The sequence below is a fragment of the Pelobates fuscus genome, chromosome 1, assembly GCF_036172605.1.
Source record: "Pelobates fuscus isolate aPelFus1 chromosome 1, aPelFus1.pri, whole genome shotgun sequence".
Taxonomy (NCBI): domain Eukaryota; kingdom Metazoa; phylum Chordata; class Amphibia; order Anura; family Pelobatidae; genus Pelobates; species Pelobates fuscus.
The window spans coordinates 261,445,746-261,469,325 of NC_086317.1; the positions used below are offsets into that span (position 1 = coordinate 261,445,746).

Below are 23,580 nucleotides of genomic sequence, written 5' to 3' on the forward strand. Positions count from 1 at the left end.
ACCCGCAGCTCTGTGTCGTGTCCACCCTTCGCAGATATGTTTCGGTTACCTCCTCACTCCGGTCCTCTACGTCGGGCCAACTCCTAGTCTCCTACGTACGCCCTCACGCCCCAGTCTCGGTCACCACACTGGCCCGATGGATCCGATGGATCCTTTCCCTCGCAGGTATAGACCCCGCGTTCGGCGCCCACTCCGTTCGCGGAGCGGCGGCGTCTTCAGCCTTCCTGGCAGGGGCGTCCCTTTCGGATATTCTCCGAACGGCGGACTGGTCTAGGGAATCCACTTTCCGTACATTTTATTTTCGCACTCCCCCTTCTGCTGGGATGTCTCTTCTTCAGCGTTAAAATTGCAAAATAGGAAGCCTCCTGTCATGTTATAAAATTGAAGATTATGCTAGCTTTAGTGTACTAATAATCTTAATTTTAATAAGGACAGGAGGCGAGTATTTTCCCTCCCTTCTGTTCCCTACCCTGACTCCTCGGGGGAGCGGATCTTAAGGTGATGGATATTGGGATTTATTTTATAGTCACTCTACCTTCTGGACATATTCGGAATCTCTTCCATCTCTATCCCCAGTATTGCCACCTAACAGACAGTTTTAGTTGTACAACATACTTACACCTAACACATATTTAGCCTCTGGCCAGTTTACTATCTGTCTGTACTGATTTAATTTACACCATTTTGTTAAAACACACAGGCGTGAACTGTTACGGTTCATTACCTAACCGATTTTATACTCTCCTTTCAGTGTAACCCTGTTCAGGACCTCCACTGGTCGCTGGTTTGTTAACCTCACGACTCCGTAAGATGGGATGACGGCTTCGTTTGGTCTTACCTCTATCTCGTTACCAGGAGTCTCCTCAAGTTCCGCTCGCCAGAGACCACAGTTACAGTTTCGTTGAGTTTCTGGATGTTCGAGCATCTATCTGGACTTGGATGTCGCTTCAAGAAAGAGGAAGTTGTGCAGGCAGCATGACCCTTATATACTATGCTGCTCAGTGATTTACTTGTTACTCTTTACGTTTTTCTTTACTGCTGTGGAGTTTAGTAAAGAGAGTTAATGCAAAATACTCGCCTCCTGTCCTTATTAAAATTAAGATTATTAGTACACTAAAGCTAGCATAATCTTCAATTAAGGAACAAGCAAACATTTTGGGTAAATGGACACACTAGACTAGGGATCGACCGATTCTAGGTTTGGCCGATATTGCTGATAATGCAGACCAAGGCCACCTGTGGCCACCTGGGGGGCCCAGCACACACTTACTTACCTTCCCAATAGCTCCCTTCAGCTCCCCTGTGTAACTCTCGCGAGTCCCGTGGCCATCAGAGCCACGTGCGGCAAACAGGCCGCGAGAGTTACACAGTCCATGCCACTGAGCCACCAGGGAATGCCATATCCCCCCTCCATGGCCAGGTAAGAAGCAGGGAGGAGGGGACTAAAACATAATAAAAAAAAAATAAGAAGAAAAGTTACAAAAATAAAAATGCCCCCCTCCCCCCCCACATTTTACACACTTAAAATACCTACACAAACACACACTGCATTCACTATACACACACACTGCATTCACTATACACACACACACATTACACAAACACACACACACACACACACACACACAGCATTCACTATACACACACATTACACAAACACACACACACTGCATTCACTATACACACACACATTACACAAACACACACACTGCATTCACTATACACACTGCATTCACTATACACACACATTACACAAACACTGCATTCACTATACACACACATTACACACACACTGCATTCACTATACACACACATTACACACACACTGCATTCACTATACACACACATTACACAAACACACACACTGCATTGACTATACACACACATTACACAAACACACACACTGCATTCACTATACACACACATTACACAAACACACACACTGCATTGACTATACACACACATTACACAAACACACACACTGCATTCACTATACACACACATTACACAAACACACACACTGCATTCACTATACACACACATTACACAAACACACACACTGCATTCACTATACACACACATTACACAAACACACACACTGCATTCACTATACACACACATTACACAAACACACACACTGCATTCACTATACACACACACGTTACACAAACACACACACTGCATTCACTATACACACACATTACACAAACACATACACTGCATTCACTATACACACACATTACACAAACTGCATTCACTATACACACACACTACACAAACTGCATTCACTATACACACACACATTACACAAACTGCATTCACTATACACACACACATTACACAAACTGCATTCACTATACACACACACATTACAAAAACACACACTGCATTCACTATACACACACATTACACAAACACATACACTGCATTCACTATACACACACACTGCATTCACTATACACACACATTACACAAACACATACACTGCATTCACTATACACACACATTACACAAACACATACACTGCATTCACTATACACACATTACACAAACTGCATTCACTATACACACATTACACAAACACACACACTGCATTCACTATACACATATGTAGAGAAAAGAATTAGTGTGGTCCATAAATCGGTTATGTCTCAGTGGCCCAAACTAACAGAGCATCGATGAGAGATTCCAGGGATCTCTTTAAGGGTTTAACCCACTAGTGCCAATGTTACAAAAATAATAAAAGAGGTATGCAAGTACACCAAACATGACTATGCCTCCCCTCACTCGAGATAATGGAAGTAGTCAGTGGAAGATTATATAGAGGATATATAGCTAAAAAGAAAATAAAAATGAACCAAATTGCAAGCTAGGAAACACACCCGGTCTGTGTAGTCCTAACCCTATAGGGTTAATTCCTATGTCCATATAAGAAAAGTCAGGTAGTGGTCTCAATAATGTTTATGATTAGGTAAAAAGAGTTTTATTGGTATGCCTCCAATGAAATATATAAACCAGGAGTATTAATATCTTAGTATATTATATATAAACCAGGAGTTAATATCTTAGTATATTATTTAGATGAGTCTGAGTAATCCTAAAGTACAGCTTCCAGTCAAATGTCAAAACAGACAGGAGTAATTTAGCAAATTGTCGAAGTACTCCTGAATACTAGTGGCTTATTAGGTTGTATAGATATATCTCAACAGGTGATGGTGATTATAACAACTAGTCTAACAAGCTGTTCAATGGAACTATGCTGTCTTTAGCCAAAAATTGTACTCAGATAATCACAGAAAGTAAGTAATGGAGAAGAAGGGATAGCAAGAAAGTTCTAATGTCAGTAAAATACTGTCATGAATTAACAATGTATTAAAGCCACTCTTCCTGGTAATCTTGCTAGATTGGCTAAATTGCATGTGAAACCACTGGACCACCAGGGATTGCAGTGATATGTTCTCTCCTTCCAGGCAGAAGTAAGAAGGAGGGGAGGTGGGTACATACATTTTGTTCCCTCTTTTTAATTAAAAAAAAAAATACATAGAGATTTTCTCCCTGATCCACCCTACCACAATATGGACCCCTGACACACCCTACACCACCTCTCACACATACAGAACCCCTCGCTCAAACACACTGCACCACCACCCCACATACACACACACAGTTGATCATTTTGTATGGCCCGCGAATTATGTTTTAAATATCCAAATGGCCCTTGACAGATAAAATGTTCCCCACCCCTGCTTTAATCAGTAAACAATACCCAAAATGTTTGCTTGTATGTCCTTCATTACATTTTGGTAACACTGTGGTGCACTCATCAATCTTGTTCTCACTACTTATTTCTGTATATGTTGGCTGAATTATTATTTAGAACTAAATGGACATTCTAAACAACATCACCACTATAATGCGCTAGGGCAGCGTTTCCCAAACCAGTCCTCAAGACCCACCAACAGCCCAGGTTTTGTTAGTATCTCCATTGGAATAAAACAGGGAAATACATAAATCCTGGACTGTTGGTGGGCCATGAGGACTGGTTTGGGAACCACTGCGCTAGAGGGCTTGAAATGGAATGTTTTAAATTCAGGTATTTTGGCCTATAAATGTGCAATTTCCTAGTCAGTGCGCAATGATTTCTGTTTTTTCGTGAATAAACTCTAGAATATCATTCTGAACTACAGATTATTCACATTGGAAAAGCAGGTTTCCTGTATTCCGGAACCTCTCGTAGAAACAAACACAGATAGCATGGATTATGAAACGGAAAACTGTTAAATCCCACATGTGGGGTTGTGAATGTTTTAAAACAGCTGCTAGCACACATAACTCTACATATTCGGTGCCAAAATCCACCACATAGCAACTGTCAGTAAAGCCAGGAAGGAAAAATCTTTTTTTTTTCCTTAACAGATCAAATCCCCCTGTCCCTGTGTGAAAATAATATATAAAACATTGAAATACATTTTAGACATTTCCTTACTGATTTACAAATGTTATTGTTTTGTATGGGAAAGGATTACTGTAGACCTACAAACTTTTTTATTAAAGTTCAGAAACTGATCTACACATTTATTGAAAATACAGACACTCCTCACTTACCGACCGGGTTCTGCTCCTATGACCAGGTCGTAGAACGAATTGGACGGTAAGTGAGGAGTTAAGGGGTTCCCTGCTCTGCTGTGTTCTTCTATGTTCGGGGAAATTTCCCCCGAACATAGACGAACGCACCAGAGCAGGGAACACCTCTAATCTATGTTCGGGCAAATTTCTCTGAACATAGATGTAAGGGAATGCCTGCTCTGGTGCGCATGTCTGTGTTCAGGGAATCGCTGTAATTCTCACGACGGCTCATACTTTCCACCCCGCAAGGAAACTGGTCGTAAATATGAGCAGTCGTAAAACAGGTAGGTTGCAAAATGAGGACCACCTGTACACAGAAAGAAAAAAACAAGTCAAATATGGCACTAAAAATTATTTGTAAAAAATGACAAAAATAAGATAAAAGCAGCACCTTACCTAGTGCAATAACAGGAACAGGGAAAAAAATGTTTTGGAGCGATATTGCACAATGTAAGCCGTGAGAAATCTGGCTATCGGGCTGAGGTGCATTCCGTTATTAAAGTAATTTGGGGAGTTCTCATTAAGCAATTTTTTTTTTTTGCTTTTACATTTTGTATTAATGTGAGAATAAAGTTTTTGGAAGATTGAAACCTTCTGGCTGCCCATATGTTCTGCATTATTAGTCCACCCTCCAGTTGGATGCTCTATGGTGGTGGAAAGTAGCATCTATAGCCTGAGCAGACGTCTCTGCTTTCGACTTGTGAGTGAAACATTCACCAAAAATATTATTTTCTAACAGTATTACACTATATGTTGTTTTATACTTTTTTTATTAAAGGGACTCTCCAGTGCCAGGAAAACAATCAGTTTTCCTGGCACTGCAGGTCCCCTCTCCCTCCAACCTCCCATCCCCGGTTGCAGAAGGGGAGAAAACCCCTTCAGTGACCTACCAGAGGCAGCGACATGTCCCACATTGCTGCTTCTTCTTCCACTCACGCTCCTCCCCTTCATCACGTCAGCCGGCGGGGAGACTGATCACGCCCGCTGGCGGGGGAGATCTAATGCGCATGCGCGGCCTCTTCATAGGAAAGCATTGAAAGTGTTTTTCAATGCTTTCCTATGGGGATTTTTTCGACGCTGGAGGTCCTCACACAGCGCAAGGACGTCCTGCGACGCTATAGCACAGAAAACCTGTGCTGTAGACCAAGAAGTGCCCTCTAGTGGCTGTCTAGTAGACAGCCACTAGAGGAGTTAACCCTGCAAGGTAATTATTGTTGTTTATAAAAACTGCAATAATTACACTTGCAGGGTTAAGGGTAGTGGGAGTTGGCACCCAGACCCCTCCAATGGGCAGCTCAGCTCATTGAAGTAGTCTGGGTGCAATGTCACATAACCCTACATTGGTAATTATTGCAAATTCTGAAAAACTTCACTAATTACCTCTAAGGGTTAAAACCACATCTAGAGGCCATCAACCAGACAGCCACTAGCGGGTCTTCCAAAAGGGTAGGCAAAACAATGCTTTCCTATAGAGAATCCTAATGCGAACGCGGCTTTTGCCGTGCATGCGCATTAGATGTCACCCGCTGGCTGATGGCAGGGGAGGAGCCTGACCCAGCGCCGAGGGACTTAAAGCTGTGTAGGGGGTTTACACAGAGAGAGAAAAATAAAATAGAAATAGGACCAGCCAAAATGACTTTTTAGTCAGGTTCTGTAAAGGAGAATCAGTGTTTTAAGTTCTACATACGATAGTAGTTAAAAGAGTTATGGTGCTTGGAATCTGTATGTGCAGTATTTTTCAGTGAAACACTGCACATAACGCGTGTAACACCTCTAGCAGCAGCATCCGCCAACCTGGAACAAGAGTTCTGAGCAGGCTAATGTCAGTTCTGTGAACATTTTAATGCCCAGACACTCATACACTGGCTGAGAGCGGCCAGCGGATGTCGTAAACCAACCTACATCTGAAACCAAAGCTAAGCAGGACCAGGTAATAGGGAAACTGCTGCAAAACCACTAAGTGGTTGGAGTAACCTTTTGAGATGAAATATCACTTCCCAGTATTTTTATTATAAGGTTAACTAATCCCTATATTTAACAAAGATGTTTTTGTGAAGTGTGAAAAATAAAATGTATAAATCCAAACCACTTTATCCTGCAACCAGGCGCCTCCGCTGTAGCTTTCTGTCAATCATTGTTATAAGCGCTGTACTTGAATACTGGCAGAAAGCATACACAAACAGATGGAAAAAAAATAAATCTATTTTTCCCTCTTCATTTGCAGTATTTGGCATGCATGACTTGTCTGAACTGGATTGTATAAATTTAAATGATAGAGCATCTCATGAAAAAACAACAAAAGGTTAAAAACAAAGGTTATTGGTGGTTTTCTATGTTTATTCAATTGTGTAAATCCCAGACAAGTGACAGATCCCTTTACATTTAGGATCATGTTGCTTGGAAGCTATTTTTAAGCACAACAGATACATTTCAAACCATTGTATATGCAAAGCCAAATTACATGTTTTAATCACATACAAACTGAAAACTAGCCGAACCTCTGCCTGAAATAAACAAAAGTTGCATATTGAATAGTGTCACAGAGCTGTGCCAGTAAGTCCTTGCGGTAGCTGCTATTGTTTGTTTTGCAGCAGAAAGGAAGTAGCACAGACGAAAGTCTTTTTCCTTCCATGATACAAAAGATCTGCGACAGATCATGAGATTTTGTTGACACACAATAAGTACAACAAATTCATTAAAAAAAAAAAAATCACAGTCATGTTACAATGCTGCCACCCATCCTATGTGTTCCCTTTTAAGGGCTAATAAGTATGTAGACCTCTCTGTCTCATTTGCCTGAAGCTCGAATAAACAAGGTGAAATGTTCGTGTAGGACCCCCCTTAAGAGGTTTGCCATGGGCTTACATCTAATGGCCATTGGAGTCATTAAATAACCTCCATTTATTTAAAATGCATTGGGATTATGGCTAGTGTTTTGTCCTTTGTTTGTTTTGTATGTACTGGGGCTGATGTGTGCTATGGCCGTTGCTGCTGCCCAGGAGTAGTGGGAGTTTGAGCGTAGAGTTTATTTTTGTGTATTTGTAAGTACAACAAATGACCTAAATTTTACTAACAGAGAGGGAGTCCATGTTACATGGTTGCCCTATTAAACATCTGTGGAAATTGACCCAGAGCAGCGTTTCCCAATTGGGGTTCCGCGAGAACACAAATGGGGTTCTGCCAAAATTTTGTGAAACAAAATGGCCACAAGCGGCGAGGGAGCACTCTCCCCGGCTCAGCGCGCACAGCAGTGATGCTGGAGCCGGAATATGATGTCACTCTGGCTCCGGCATCACTAAGAGGCGCACGAGGGAGTTGAGCAGGAAGATCACTGCTCCCTCGCCATCCGCTCAGCAGACCCACTGGACCACAGGGACATAGAGACTCCATGCCAGCATTCCCAAGGGAGGATGAGTGGAGTAAATGTAAAATAATATATAATAAATTGTATGTGTGCGTGTCAGTGAGAGTGTATGTGTGCGTGTCAGTGAGAGTGTATGTGTGCGTGTCAGTGAGAGTGTATGTGTGCGTGTCAGTGAGAGTGTATGTGTGCGTGTCAGTGAGAGTGTATGTGTGCGTGTCAGTGAGAGTGTATGTGTGCGTGTCAGTGAGAGTGTATGTGTGCGTGTCAGTGAGAGTGTATGTGTGCGTGTCAGTGAGAGTGTATGTGTGCGTGTCAGTGAGAGTGTATGTGTGCGTGTCAGTGAGAGTGTATGTGTGCGTGTCAGTGAGAGTGTATGTGTGCGTGTCAGTGAGAGTGTATGTGTGCGTGTCAGTGAGAGTGTATGTGTGCGTGTCAGTGAGAGTGTATGTGTGCTTGTCAGTGAGAATGTATGTGTGCTTGTCAGTGAGAGTGTATGTGTGCTTGTCAGTGAGAGTGTATGTGTGCTTGTCAGTGAGAGTGTATGTGTGCTTGTCAGTGAGAGTGTATGTGTGCTTGTCAGTGAGAGTGTATGTGTGCTTGTCAGTGAGAGTATGTGTGCTTGTCAGTGAGAGTGTATGTGTGCTTGTCAGTGAGAGTGTATGTGTGCTTGTCAGTGAGAGTGTATGTGTGCTTGTCAGTGAGAGTGTATGTGTGCTTGTCAGTGAGAGTGTATGTGTGCTTGTCAGTGAGAGTGTATGTGTGCTTGTCAGTGAGAGTGTATGTGTGCTTGTCAGTGAGAGTGTATGTGTGCTTGTCAGTGAGAGTGTATGTGTGCTTGTCAGTGAGAGTGTATGTGTGCTTGTCAGTGAGAGTGTATGTGTGCTTGTCAGTGAGAGTGTATGTGTGCTTGTCAGTGAGAGTGTATGTGTGCTTGTCAGTGAGAGTGTATGTGTGTGTCTGTCAGTGAGAGTGTGTGTGTCTAAATGTGTGTGTATCTGTGTGTCACTGTGTGCATCTGAGTGTGTGTCAGATACATACACACACACAGCTACACACAGATACACACACCGGCACATACAAATACACGCACACACACACACACACAGATACACACAGATGCACTGTGTGTGTCAAGGTGTGTGTATCTATGTGCCACTATGTGCCCTTGTGTCTGTGTGTCAGATGCATACACACACACACACACACACACAGACAGATACCCACTAAAACACAGATACACACACCGGCACATACAAACACAGATACACACACCAGCACATACAAACACCGATACACACAATTTGACATACTGTGTGTCAAGGTGTGTGTTTCTTTGTGCCACTATGTGCCAGTGTGTGTGTGTGTGTGCAAGATACACACACCAGCACATACACACAAACACACACCTTGACACACACAGTGTGTATCTGTGTGTCTGTGTCAAGGTGTGTGTTTCTGTGTGCCACAGAAACATACAGACGCACTGGCACATACACAAACAGATACACACCAGAACATTTAAAAAAAAAAAAATAAATAAATAAAAAAAAAGGTTTATGCTACAGGGTGGGGCCATTATGTTTATACACTATGTCAAAGGGTTCCACGGAAAAAAAATATTGGGAACCCCTGCTCTATACTTTAATAAGCAGAGATAGATGTGGCTGGTTTTATTGGTTACCTTAGAGATTATTGCACTTTTAGAATGTTAACTAATATTTCTTTTAACCACTTTTAGAAATTATCTCCAATATTACGTTTTAGCCAGATTATTACCAGGCCAACTTACCACTGTTTCCAGGGGGTTGTAATGAATCCCCAGTCATACTGCACCATCCAACGGGAAAGATGTCCCGAGAGTCATATTTGCACCAGTAATCAAAGGCCCCTCTCCATCCATCAAAAGTAACAAATATTTCTTCACCTTTCACATCACCAATAGTCGCTGGGCAGATTAAGTATGGATTTTTCTTGTCCACAGCTTCCAATTTCATTCCAGTTTTAAAGAAGTTCTGAGACGGTTTTTGTGGTTCCTAGTAAATAAATAAAATGAAAATGTAAAACACATGCAATACTGCATTTCTTTAACCCCTCGTGACCAGACAACTTTTGAATTCTCTTACCGTTAAGGACCAGGGCTATTTTTACATTTCTGTAGTGATTGTGTTTAGCTGTAATTTTCCTTTTACTCATTTACTGTACCCACACATATTATTGTCACGGTAGTGTACCCCAACATGCAAGATTAGTCCAACAATAGATAAGATAAAGCAGATACGTCTTACTGGACCTTAGAATGGCCGGACTCGACGTATGCAGAGTGTGTGTGTGTGTGTGTTTGTGTAGTGCGTGTATATGTTTGTGTAGTGTGTGTATATGAATGCAGAGTGTGTGTGTAGTGCGTGTATATGAATGCAGTGTGTGTGTGTGTAGTGTGAGTATATGAATGCAGAGTGTGTGTGTAGTGTGAGTATATGAATGCAGAGTGTGTGTGTAGTGTGAGTATATGAATGCAGAGTGTGTGTGTGTGTTTGTGTAGTGTGTGTATATGAATGCAGAGTGTGTGTGTGTGTTTGTGTAGTGTGTGTGTATATGAATGCAGAGTGTGTGTGTGTGTGTGTGTGTTTGTGTAGTGTGTATAGTGAATGCAGTGTGTTTGTGAAGTGTGTGTATATAATGCAGAGTGTGTGTGTTTCTGTAGGTATGTAATTTGTGTAAAATAGGGGATATGGGGGGGGCCTTTTTAAATTTTAATTGTTGTAAAAAAAAATGTTTTTAATTTTTTGTCCCCCCTCCCTGCTTGTTACCTGGCCAGGAAGGGGTAAAAGGTAATCCCTGGTGGTCCGGTGGCAGAAGGGGCCCAGCAAGCTCTTACTTAACTTCCTAGCATCTCCCTTCAGCTCCCCAGTGTAAATCTCACGGGCTGTGTGCCGCGCGGAGCGTTGCCATGGTAACCCCTGGCAACGCACTGACGGCCACGAGACTTGCAAGATTTACAAAGGGGAGCCGAAGGGAGCTGCTGGGAAGGTAAGTAACAGCTTGCTTGGACCCAGGAATGCCGGGCTGGTCATCATGGGCCCGTCGGTCCTGGTACGTATTATCGGTATCTTTATTGGCAGATACCGATATTGTAGAAAATACAGAATATCGGCCAGACCGATAATCGGTTGATCCCTAATCGGAAGCCTGCCTGAAGGCTTCCGATGCTCTGCTCCACACTGCCGGACACCATGTGCGACAACCCGGAAGTGATCGCTCTCGGAGGAGCGATCACTCGGGTGCCCGGCAGTGGGGAGGATGGGTATATCGAGGCATTGTGTAATACCCATAGAGCGGCTGGACGCGATCGCTTCCAGCGCTCAAATTTACCGCGGACCTACCTCATACTTTAAGCACCTTTTTTGTCGGACGTACCTCATACGTCCACGGTCGGGAAAGGGTGAAAACCTTAACTACAGGTTAAGTTAGAGGACTGTGATTATATTAAGTGATTTGTCCAGCATCACCTGATATTTAAAACAATGTTTCAACTAATTACACACTGTATGCAGTTATTAAATAAAAATATGATTTCTTATTTTATTAGCTTTTATATAGCGCCAACATACTCCAGCGCTTTACAATTATTGAATGGATATATTTCACTACAAGTAACTAACATACAAAATATCAACAGAGACAAGAGATAAAGACAGAGATATAGGACTGGAGGCTAGGGGAGAGTCTTGGCACAGGGTAGGGAATTCCATAAGAACGGGCAGCCCGTGAAAAATCCTGCACATGAGAGTTGGCAGTGCAAGAATGAGCAGGTGTCTGCAGATGGTCACTCGCAGAGTGAAGGGAATGAGGAGCGGTGTATTTGGTGAGCACAGAGGACATTGGTAGGAGTGGAGTTATTGAGGACTTTGTAGCTTAGCTTTAGCAGTGTGGCTTCCTGTACCCTTCAGGATCCAACTCAAAGTAATGATTGGCAAAAGGGGTGAGGTTTGGGAATAGTAGCCAGTCACTTTGAGCCTAGCGACGGGATTCATTACAGACTGAAGAAGAGCAATGCAGGTATTTGAAAGGCTGATGAGTAAGTGCAATAGTGAAATCGGGAAATGATGAGTGCATGAACAAGTGCCTAAGTTGCATCTCGGTTAAATAAGAGATATTGTGGGCAATATTTTTAAGCTGGCAGTTACAGTATTTACAGACAGACTGGATGTAAGAAGAGAAGATGGCAAAACCTGAGAAAAGTAACTACAAGACAACGAGCTTGAGTGGTTGATGTAACAGGTGTCCCATTGATGTGAGTGAAATAGATGGATGAAGACAATTTGAGGGTGGAAAGATTAAGAGTTCCGTTTTAGAAAATGGGAAGCCATCCAGTTAGAGACGGAAGAGAGGCAGTTTGAGACTCATTCCAGCATTACAGAAGAGAGGTCAATGGAGGGAAAGTAAATCGGAGTTTCGACAACATATAGATGGTATTAATAAGGTTAGAGAAAAGGGCAGTGTAAATGGAGAATAAGCGGACCAAAAATAGAGCCCTTGTGAACACCAACTTAAATGGGCAGAGTGGAGTAGGTAGCAGCAGAGAAGGAGACACAAAATGAGTGTTCGGAAAAATACGATAAAAAACAGTACAGTTTCACAGAGTACAAGGTTGTGGAGGGTGGGAAGAATACGAGAGTGGTCAACCGTATCAAAGGCAGCAGACAGGTCAAGGTAAATCAAGAAAACGTAATGACCTTGCAATGATTAAGTCATTAGTCACCTTTGAAAAGGCAGTTGCAGGAGAATGGAGAGAGAGCAGAAGCTAGATTGAAGAGAATCGAGGAGGGAGTTGGCACTAAGAAAGTGAGTTAGGTGGGTAAACACAATCGTCTCAAGAAGCTTGGAAGTAAAGGTGAGTAGGGGAGACATTAGTTAGTAGGAGAAGTAGGGAAAATAGATTACTTTTTGAAGATGTGATTTATGATTGCATATTTGAGGGAAGAGAGGAAACACCAGTAGAACAAGAAATTTTGAAAATATATGTAAGGGATGGGACCAGGCTGGAGAAAAGAGATTGGATAAGAGGTGACTAGGTCAAGAGTACAGGGGGAAGGGCGATATGACTTTTAGGGACCTCTTGTTCAGACGTGTGGAAAGGAGTTAAAAGTGGAAAAGGACACAAAGTAGATCTGATTACTGGAGAGGTAAGGGGAGAGATTTAATTCCTAATTTGGTTTGCCTTATATAGGTATACAGCTTAAAAATAGACAATGCCCACCCTCTTTCCTTTTGTACCCCACTCTTCACCTAGTATTGCTATTTTATTGTGAAAATAATATAAACTGTAAAATAAAAAAATAAAAAATAGACAAAAAACACGTTAAGACAACATGCAAGCGTTCTCAAAAAACATTCTAAATACTCAAGTTGGTTTTATCTAAACTACAATAGTTGTCATGTGGTGTACATGACATACTGTAATCACCATGGCAAAAGCCGGAAGGAAAGGTTTTCCCGTTAATACTACATACAATAATCATGTTATGACAAAATTAAATGCACAGTACATGAGACTTAAACCACTGCTAAAATTGTAAGATTCTTATGAAGTCTGTCCTTACATTTTTAAAGTATGATGCTGGTGCCATATCAGCTCCGTTTAGTGTTCTCAACAGAAACATCGGCCAAGAGGATGCATTCATCCGAAATCCTAGGAAAGTCCAACAGAAACAAATATATTATTTCAGCAAGTTTTCATAAATCATTTCTTGAAAAGTAGTCTAATGTTTTTAGATTTCCTTATTGCACAGTATGTTTCATTTAGAATCTCTTATATCCTGCTCTGTTGATTGTCTGCTAAAGCCTGCAGGTGCTCAGTACAAAATTGATGGGCTGGTCTGATGTCTCAATTTATAGTCAGATAATTTAACAGATACATTCAACGTTGTTTGTACTGCTGCAATAATCCGTGTATTTTAGAGATACAGTGGAAGAGAGCAAAGGGAAAAAAAACTAATAAACCCATTCCAACTATATGCTGTATTTGAATGAGCAACTAAGAGCGTTCAGACAATCTTAATAGAGCTAGAATTCAAATCTTGGTCAGTGACCAAAATATTTACAAATAAGGGAAACATGAGCCCAGGTTTGCTGTAAAAAAAAAAAAAAATCTATTTATAAAATACATACAGACACGTATGAAAGAGGACTTACAACAATATCCATTTATTATAGCATTATGCCAGTCATTTTACTTTGGAACTTGCATCAGGACAGTTAAAAACATTGTAATTATTATTAACAACATTTATTAATAGAATGAAGTGTGTCCACCCAGCATTTAAGAGATCTCAGTGCTTACCCAGACACTTAACTAAGTCCACTCCCACCACACCACCTTCTGATTATCTGTTAACCGTTGGATATCACGTAACATTGGTCTTCATGCAAAGCAAAAGAGGGACCAAAGAAATATAATTCTATAATGGTTCTAAGAACAATAAATCCTTTTACTAAATGTATGTTTTTCAAGGTAGCCAAAAAATAGATTAATTAAGTCTTAAGTCTTATGTTACATAGGTCTTTAACCCCTTAAGGACTGAGCCAATTGTACAAGTTGTGATAAAAACAAAACTTAAACAAAACCTTGAATTTGCGCTATATGTCTGTTCAGGTGTAATTCACCTCTTTCATATAAAGTGCTCTCACACTTATCATATATCATTTTGTTCAGGAGAAACAGGGTTTTCATGTCACATCAAATATTTGTATATTAAGCAAAATGTAATATGAATTAAAAAAAAAATTTAAAAAGAGAAATTAAGAATTTTTTTTATTGTTTTTGTTCTGCATGGCATTTTAACGGTGAATATCACAATACTGTTAGCGGTTACTGCAATAAAGTACACATTTGTATTCAGCAATCACTCACGGGTAAAACAGTGCCCCCCATGTACAGGTTTTATGTTTTTTTTTAAAGTTACAGGGTCAAATATAGCACATTACATTACAGTCTTTTCTAGTAGCCACTTAGTTACAAACACTGGCCAAAGTTAGTGTTAATATTTGTGTGTGAAAAATGCAAAAAACTAAATTGAACGCTAATTTTGGCCAGTGTTTGTGACTAAGTGGCTACTAAAAAAGACTGGACATACACCATTTGCAATACCTTGGGTTGTCTACTTTTGCAAATGGTATACCATCATGGGGGTAATTCTCATTCCTGGGCTACCATACGGTCTCAAAGGCAACATTACCAATTGGGCAAATTTCAATGTGAAAAAAAGATTTGACCCTGAAACCTTTTAAAAACACCATAAAACCTGTACATGTGGGGAACAGTTATACTCGGGAGACTTCGTCAAACACACAGTAAAATGTATCACAACAATTATATCGTCAGTGAAAGTACCGTTTGTGTGTGTAAAATGCAAAAAAAATGCATTTTTACTGACCATATCATCATTGTGATATGTTTTACGGTTTTTAAATACTAAGATTTGTGTTCAGCGAAGTCTCCCAAGTAAAACAGTACCCCCCATGTACAGGTTTTATGGTGTCCTGGAAAGTTACAGAGTTAAATATAGGGCTTGTGAACCAAATTCAGCATGGGTTGTTAGGCAGGTCACTCAGATTGTAATAAAATGACTTGATTATGTAAAAATATTATAAATATATATATAATATTTTTAAATGATTTATATTTATATATAGATATATAGATATACACAAATACACACACTGCTCAAAATAAATTAAGGGGACACAAAAATAACATCCTAGATCTGAATGAATTAAATATTCTTCTGAAATACTTTGTTCTTTACATAGTTGAATGTGCGGACAACAAAATCACACAAAAATAAAAAAATGGAAATCAAATGTTTCAACCCACGGAGGTCTGGATTAGGAGTCACACTCAAAATTAAAGTGGAAAAACACATTACAGGCTGATCTAACTTTGATGTAATGTCCTTAAAACAAGTCAAAATGAGTAGTGTGTGTGGCCTCCACGTGCCTGTATGACCTCCCTGTAGCGGAGAGCCGATCTTGCACAGCTATTCTCCACTAGAGATTCCAGTGAGGCTCAGGAACAAGGTGATGTTAAGTCCATAGGCAAGGTTTCCAGCAGGTAAAGTAATACAGCAGTATCCCCATCGCAATCCCAATAACTGGACGACACACAGTTTCAGGAGTAGACTGACAAGCTTTATTCCACAGTTCCTTATAAAGCCCTCTCCCATGCAAGGGAGGAGGTTCTATCACTTAAGACATTATCCAATCTCTAAGTAGTAACCTCCCACAGATCTCCTCCCCTCCTCTAGCATCATAATCCCCTTATTGTGTACACAGTTTTCCCCGAGTTTTGGATGTACCCTAAATACTTGGGGTACATCCACAAATCCAACATCCCCAGATAGCTCTATTCTGGGGGACCAACATACTTAAAAATTAGCCCATTCGGATGAAGCGTTCGTGAGATATGGGGTTCCAAAGATTTGACCGACCGCATGGGTAAAGTATCCGAAAACAGTTCCATGCATTTTGGCCCTGCGGTCGGTCACAAACAAGGGAATGAAAACAGGCGAATTGCCTGTGTTATAGAGCCTGGAGAGGGTTTGAATGAATTCCCTTGTTTATGGGGCTCTTTCTACCGAACGGCGGGTCATTCGGTAGTTTCCATACGAATTTCTGGAAGTATGGAGGTCTCAGCGGTGTTTGCCTAGTCAAGTGTCCGATTTTAGTTCCAGACACTCGACGGCAAAACACCGCTGTTCGGTAGTTTAAGATGGCCGCCGCCACGTGTTTGTTTCCCGAATGGCGGCCACCCAGAGGACAAAGACCACACTGCACTGATTGCCAATTACCTGTTTGCAACATTGTTGCAAACGGTAATTGGAGGCACACTCATTCCTGGGTGGTCTGGTTGTTCGGTAGTTTCATTCCCTTGTTTTATTTGAATGATTCTACCGAACAACTAGAGGAATACAATTCTTTACATACATTTAACTGTAATTATACCCGGATACCATGCTTTCTATACATGTACATACACATTAAACCAGCCATATGACCAAATACACTTATTCTCATACATGTCGTGGGACAGCCCGGTACCAATCCGCTACACTCCCTACAAAGCCTGTGCATGCTCCTGATGAGGTGGTGGATGGTCTCTTGAGGGATCTCCTCCCAGACCTGGACTAAAGCATTTGCCAACTCCTGGACAGTCTGTGGTGCAACATGACGGTGGATGGAGCGAGACATGATGTCCCAGATGTGCTCAATTGGATTCAGGTCTGGGGAACGGGCAAGCCAGTCCATAGCATCAATGCCTTCGTCTTGCAGGAACTGCTGACACACTCCAGCCACATGAGGTCTAGCATTGTCTTGCATTAGGAGGAACCCAGGGCCAACGGCACCAGCACATGGTCTCAAAAGGGGTCTGAGGATCTCATCTTGGTACCTAATGGCAGTCAGGCTACCTCTGGCGAGCACATGGAGGCCCCCCAAAGAAATGCCACCCCACACCACTACTGACCCACTGCCAAACCGGTCATGCTGGAGGATCTTGCAGGCAGCAGAACGTTCTCCACGGCGTCTCCAGACTCAAAGGCGGAGGTAGCGGTCCTGCTGCTGGGTTGCTGTCCTCCTACGGCCTCCTCCACGTCTCCTGATGTACTGGCCTGTCTCCTGGTAGCGCCTCAATGCTCTGGACACTACGCTGACAGACACAGCAAACCTTCTTGCCACAGCTCGCATTGATGTGCCATCCTGGATGTGCTGCACTACCTGGGCCACTTGTGTGGGTTGTAGACTCCCGTTAATATATTATATTGTAGCTCTATAAGATCGAGGCAGTGTATACATTTCTTAGCTTCTGGTATGATCTTCTACCAATTCACCCATCTCCCTACCCACAGTTAACCCCTTCCCTGCCAGTCAGCCAACCTCACTACCCACTGTTGAGAGAGAGAGAGAGAGAGAGAGAGAGAGAGAGAGAGAGAGAGCGCGCTAGATATAGATATATATGACAATATGATACGTAATGTGGCGAGGAAATGTGTGTGTGTGATGTGGTTTGTTCTAATGTCTGAATGCTGAGAACTCCAAGGAGGCTTGGGCAGGCATTGTTAAGCTGAGTGAAGCTCAGGCACGCCCAGTAAGCCGTGTCATTATGGATTCTCATAGAGAATCCATGGCGTATGGCCATTGGTGGATTGGTGGACAGTCTGGCTGAAATACAGGAAGCAGGGAAACATGACATAAAATCAGAGAAGGGGCAAAGAATATGTTTATAGTAAAGTTTAAAACAGGTACACTATTTAGGGAAAAGGCATTTAGCGACACCAAGTTTACAGCTGCGGTGGGTGGGGTGGGGGGGTGGGGGGGATGGGGAGGATATGCATATTTTTACCTATTCATTTCCTTTCAGGGCAATATAGAGATCCAGCTCAGATTTCGTCAATATCTCCTAAAGAAATATCAAAACACTTGCCCAACAATCTCAAATGTACTCACCCAGAGGTGGCTGCAGCATATCTCCTTTTTTCTCACATGTGCCAATGTGCTGAATATCCAATGAGTCCACCAGTCTCCAAAAATCATTCTTGTCATCACTTCCATCCAGTCGTAACCGTAAGCGAGCACCAGTTATCCCTATGACCGTAGCGATACAAACTGAGGTAACATTTCGGGGATCATGAGCTTCCAATTTCATGCCCACTTTAAATTCATTGCTTGGTGGAGTCCTAGACTACATGAAAGAAAATTATATAAAACTAATTTCAATTTATGGCATGGGCAAAAAATTATCTGGAACATATATTTTACAGATATAGTAATTTAATATACAGAATAGTTAAACGCATTCTTAAGTAAGCTCATTCGAGCAGAGTCCTAGCAAAATTTGTGATAGTTTGTCTCATTTGTTGTTAAGGTCCCCACTTATTAATAGCAGGTGATGAAGGGTGTTTAGTTTATAAACTATTTAATTATCTAGGTTTTCTTTTGTTTATTTTAGATGTCTCATTGAAGAGGTTTGCAGTTTGTATTGCTTTTTAAATCAAGAAGAGCTCAAAAAGTAAACTGCATACCTGGAAGATAGAAAGCAACTTAGAAGACTTATTAAGAGGCCATATTAAGGAATATACTTCATACAAAAATCTCATTAGTTGAAGTCAGTGAATCATTAGAAAAAAAGAAAAGTAGGTCGAGTACAGCAGGGGATGTGGACAACTTAGATTGTGAAAAAGCAACACAGCTGGTGTCTCAGTTAATGAAAACATATAGGTACACTTAGAAGAATTATTACTTGCACAGCCAACTACTTAGAGAAAGAATCCAGGGGCACAAATTAAAATGGCATATTTTCCAGTTGGACAACGTTTCTAACTGGAATGCATTGATATTCTGTCCTTAAATCATTAAAATGTTTTATTGATCTTAAAGGGACACAGTGGGCACCATCACAATTTCATCGGAATGAAACTGTTCTGGACCACGAAGGCCCTGGCTTACCTTAAGGGGTTAAAACATTACACATATAGAGAGATAATCACAGTTGTACCACGGAATCACGTGACTTAGGCATCCTGTGTGTGCCTAATATCAATTCTGTGCAATTATTATTATTGGTATTTATTTAGCTTCAACTTATTCTGCAGGGCTTTACAATATAATGATGACGTCTGTGGTCAGCTCGCTAACGGCAGATGCAATGATCTTCACCCTTGCATGCTTTGTGCCTTCAAGCGAAATCCTTCTTCAGCTCTCCTTCCATTACTTAAAATATAGATTTCTCCTTTCGCTCTGAGCCGGTGATACAATCCAATCAAATTTTCTCTGTGGAAAGGAGAACAGGGAGCTTCACCGGCCGCTGGATTTCAATTAAGTTTCCTAAGGAGGGGATGGGGGGCTTGAACCTGTTCAGTAGCCAGGGAGAAAGTCTGAAGAGTAGGAAAGGCATGATCTACGTGTGGTGGAGAAAGAGAACAGCAAGGTGGGGAGAATTCATTCCTTAGCTTTTCAATCTTGTCGGAAAAGTAGCATGCAAAGCTATCAGCTGTTAAGTTAGTATGGGGGTATCCACAGCAAGGCAAAGAGAGGTAAAGGTGTCAAAGAGACGCCTGAGATTGCGGAAGGGGGGGGTTAAATAACAGCAATGTTATCAGAGAAGGGTTTGAAAAGGCGAATCGGATGAATTTCAAATGATGGGAAAGAGAGGGAAGGGAGGGAAGGGAGGGGCGGGGGGTAGAGGTTTGAAGGAGCAGTGTGGTGAGAGGAGAATCCTTAAACCACCACCTTTACATTTAGAGTGTCTTAAGTTGTGGGTAAGTTGAAGACCACCAATGGAAAAAGATGCAGCGGCAGCAGTGTCAGAGTGGGAGAGCCATGTTTCTGCTAAGGCTAGTAAAACTAGGGAATGACAGATGAAGAGGTCGTGGACCGCAGTGGATTTTGTAATATTGCAAACAGAGTGTGCGTTCCAGAGGGCAGGATTAAATGAGGATTTAGAAGAAGAGTAACACAAGATGGGTATGAGGTTGGTGTGGTTCCTTGAGTTAGTACATGATAGGTTTGCGGAGATGGGACCGGGGTTTGGAGAGACATCACCAGCTACTAGGAGCAGAAGGATAGAAAGGAAGTGAAGGTCGGAGTAGGATTTCAAAGTTTTGTAGGTGGGTATGTATATAAAGGATTTGAGAGGAGTTGGAGGAGATAGGCTGGAGAGGTATATGTAGAGTGCATGGAATGAATAGAGAGGGGAGTAGGGATCGACCGATTATCGGTCTGGCCGATATTCTGTATTTTCAGCAATATCGGTATCAACCAATAAAGATACCGATATTGCAGACCAGGGCCGCCATCAGGGTCCTGGGGGGCTCAGCACACTCTTACTTCCCTTCAGCTCTCCTGTCTAACTCTCGCGAGTCCCGAGTTACAACGGCAACGCTCCGCGCTGCACACAGGCCGTGAGTTAGACAGGGGAGCTGAAGGGAGCTGCTGGGAAGTTAAGTAAGAGTGTGATGAGCCCCCACTGTACAGTCCATGCCACCGGACAACCAGGGAATGCCATATACCCCCTTCCTGGCCAGGTAAGAAGCAGGGGGCAGGGGGGGGACTAAAACATCATTTTTAAAAAACAAAAAAAGAAACATTAAAATGCCCCCCTCCCCATTTTACACACTTAACATATCTACACAAACACACACACACAGCATTCACTATACATGCTACACTCACACACACTGCATTCACTATACACACACTACACAAACACACACTGCATTCACTATACACACACACTACACAAACACACACTGCATTCACTATACACACACACTACACAAACACACACTGCATTCACTATACACACACACTACACAAACACACACTGCATTCACTATACACACACACTACACAAACACACACTGCATTCACTATACACACACACTACACAAACACACACTGCATTCACTATACACACACACTACACAAACACACACTGCATTCACTATACACACACTACACAAACACACACTGCATTCACTATATACACGACACAAACACACACTGCATTCACTATACACACGACACAAACACACACTGCATTCACTATACACACTACACAAACACACACTGCATTCACTATACACACACTACACAAACACACACTGCATTCACTATACACACACTACACAAACACACACTGCATTCACTATACACACTACACAAACACACACTGCATTCACTATACACACTACACAAACACATACTGCATTCACTATACACACTACACAAACAAACACTTTGCATCCACTCCACAAAAACACACTACATCCACTACACAAGCACTGCATCTACTAATCAAATACTCTCACTGCATCCACTACACACACACACACATTCTTGAAAACATAAAACATTCTGACTGGCATGTATATTTTGTGCATTTACCTTAATACAAAAAAAATAAGATTTGCAAACTAAATAAAATAAACATGTTTAGTTAACAGTAGATTTGTGTAGAAATAGTTTGTGTTTTTTAAATGGCAAGTTTACAGAATATCGGAAAATTATCTGCTATCGGCCTGAAAGTTCACAGATTATCGGTATCGGCTCTAAAAAACAAACAAAAACCAATATTGGGCGATCCCTAGAGGGGAGAGGAGTAAAGTGGAAATAATGAAGATGGTGTGGTCAGGGACAGGTGAGCAAAAGAATAGGGATATTTTAGTAATGAGAGAAGTTAGTTTGGAAGTGAAAAATAGAAGGGAAAAACATTATTTAGAGAAAATGTGTTTTGTTCTATAGATATGAAGATTATACATATGCACATATATAAACCTAGTGTGTGTGTGTATATAGGTATATGTGTGTGTGTCTGTCTATATATATATATATATATGTGTGTGTCTATGTCTACCTTCACTTCCTTTCTATCCTTCTGCTCCTAGTAGCTGGTGATGTCTCTCCAAACCCCGGTCCCATCTCCGCAAACCTATCATGTACTAACTCAAGGAACCACACCAACCTCATACCCATCTTGTGTTACTCTTCTTCTAAATCCTCATTTAATCCTGCCCTCTGGAACGCACACTCTGTTTGCAATATTACAAAATCCACTGCTGTCCACGACCTCTTCATCTGTCATTCCCTAGTTTTACTAGCCTTAGCAGAAACATGGCTCTCCCACTCTGACACTGCTGCCGCTGCATCTTTTTCCATTGGTGGTCTTCAACTTACCCACAACTTAAGACACTCTAAATGTAAAGGTGGTGGTTTAAGGATTCTCCTCTCACCACACTGCTCCTTCAAACCTCTACCCCCCGCCCCTCCCTTCCCTCCCTTCCCTTCCCTCTCTTTCCCATCATTTGAAATTCATCCGATTCGCCTTTTCAAACCCTTCTCTGATAACATTGCTGTTATTTAACCCCCCCCTTCCGCAATCTCAGGCGTCTCTTTGACACCTTTACCTCTCTTTGCCTAAAAAAAGACTGGACATACCCCATTTGCAATACCTTGGGTTGTCTACTATTGAAAATGGTATGCCATCAAGATGGTAATACTCATTCCTGGGCTGCCATACGGTCTCAAAGGCAATGTAACCAAATTGGCGAATTTCAATGTGAAAAAAATTAAAAATGTAACATGCTATATTTGACCCTGTAACTTCCCAAAACACCATAAACCCTTTACATAGGGGGTACTATTTTACACGTGAGACATCGCTGAATACAAATCTGTGTATTTCATTGCAGTAAAAGCAAACAGTATAATGACATTCACAGTTAAAATGTCACATAGAACTAAAAAAATTCTTATCTCCCATTTTAATATTTTATTCATATACAATTTTGTTTCATAGCTAAACATTTGATGTTAAATGAAAGCCGTGCTTCCCCTGAATAAAATGATGTATAATAAGTGTGGGTGCACATAATATGAAATGGGTGAATTATGCCTGAACAGACATATAGTGCAAATTCAACGTTTTGTTTACGTTTTGTTTTGTTTTGATCACAACGTGTACATTTGGCTCAGTCCTTAAGGGGTTAACAAACTGCATCCTTAACCGCGGTTTAAACACTCATAGGTATATGTGTGTG

General features: G+C 41.5%; 1 protein-coding gene across 2 annotated transcripts in view; it reads right to left on the reverse strand.

Annotated features, from left to right (window-relative positions):
* Positions 1-23,580, reverse strand: part of SCML2 (Scm polycomb group protein like 2) — a 161,226-nt gene that overhangs the window by 53,781 nt on the left and 83,865 nt on the right. For both annotated transcript variants that reach the window (XM_063456930.1, XM_063456924.1), the window contains 3 exons: positions 18,491-18,725; positions 13,591-13,679; positions 9,780-10,023 (listed from right to left, as the gene is read on the reverse strand). In XM_063456930.1, coding sequence (XP_063313000.1) covers positions 9,780-10,023; positions 13,591-13,679; positions 18,491-18,725 — 568 coding nt within the window. The remainder of the gene's footprint in view (positions 1-9,779; positions 10,024-13,590; positions 13,680-18,490; positions 18,726-23,580) is intronic.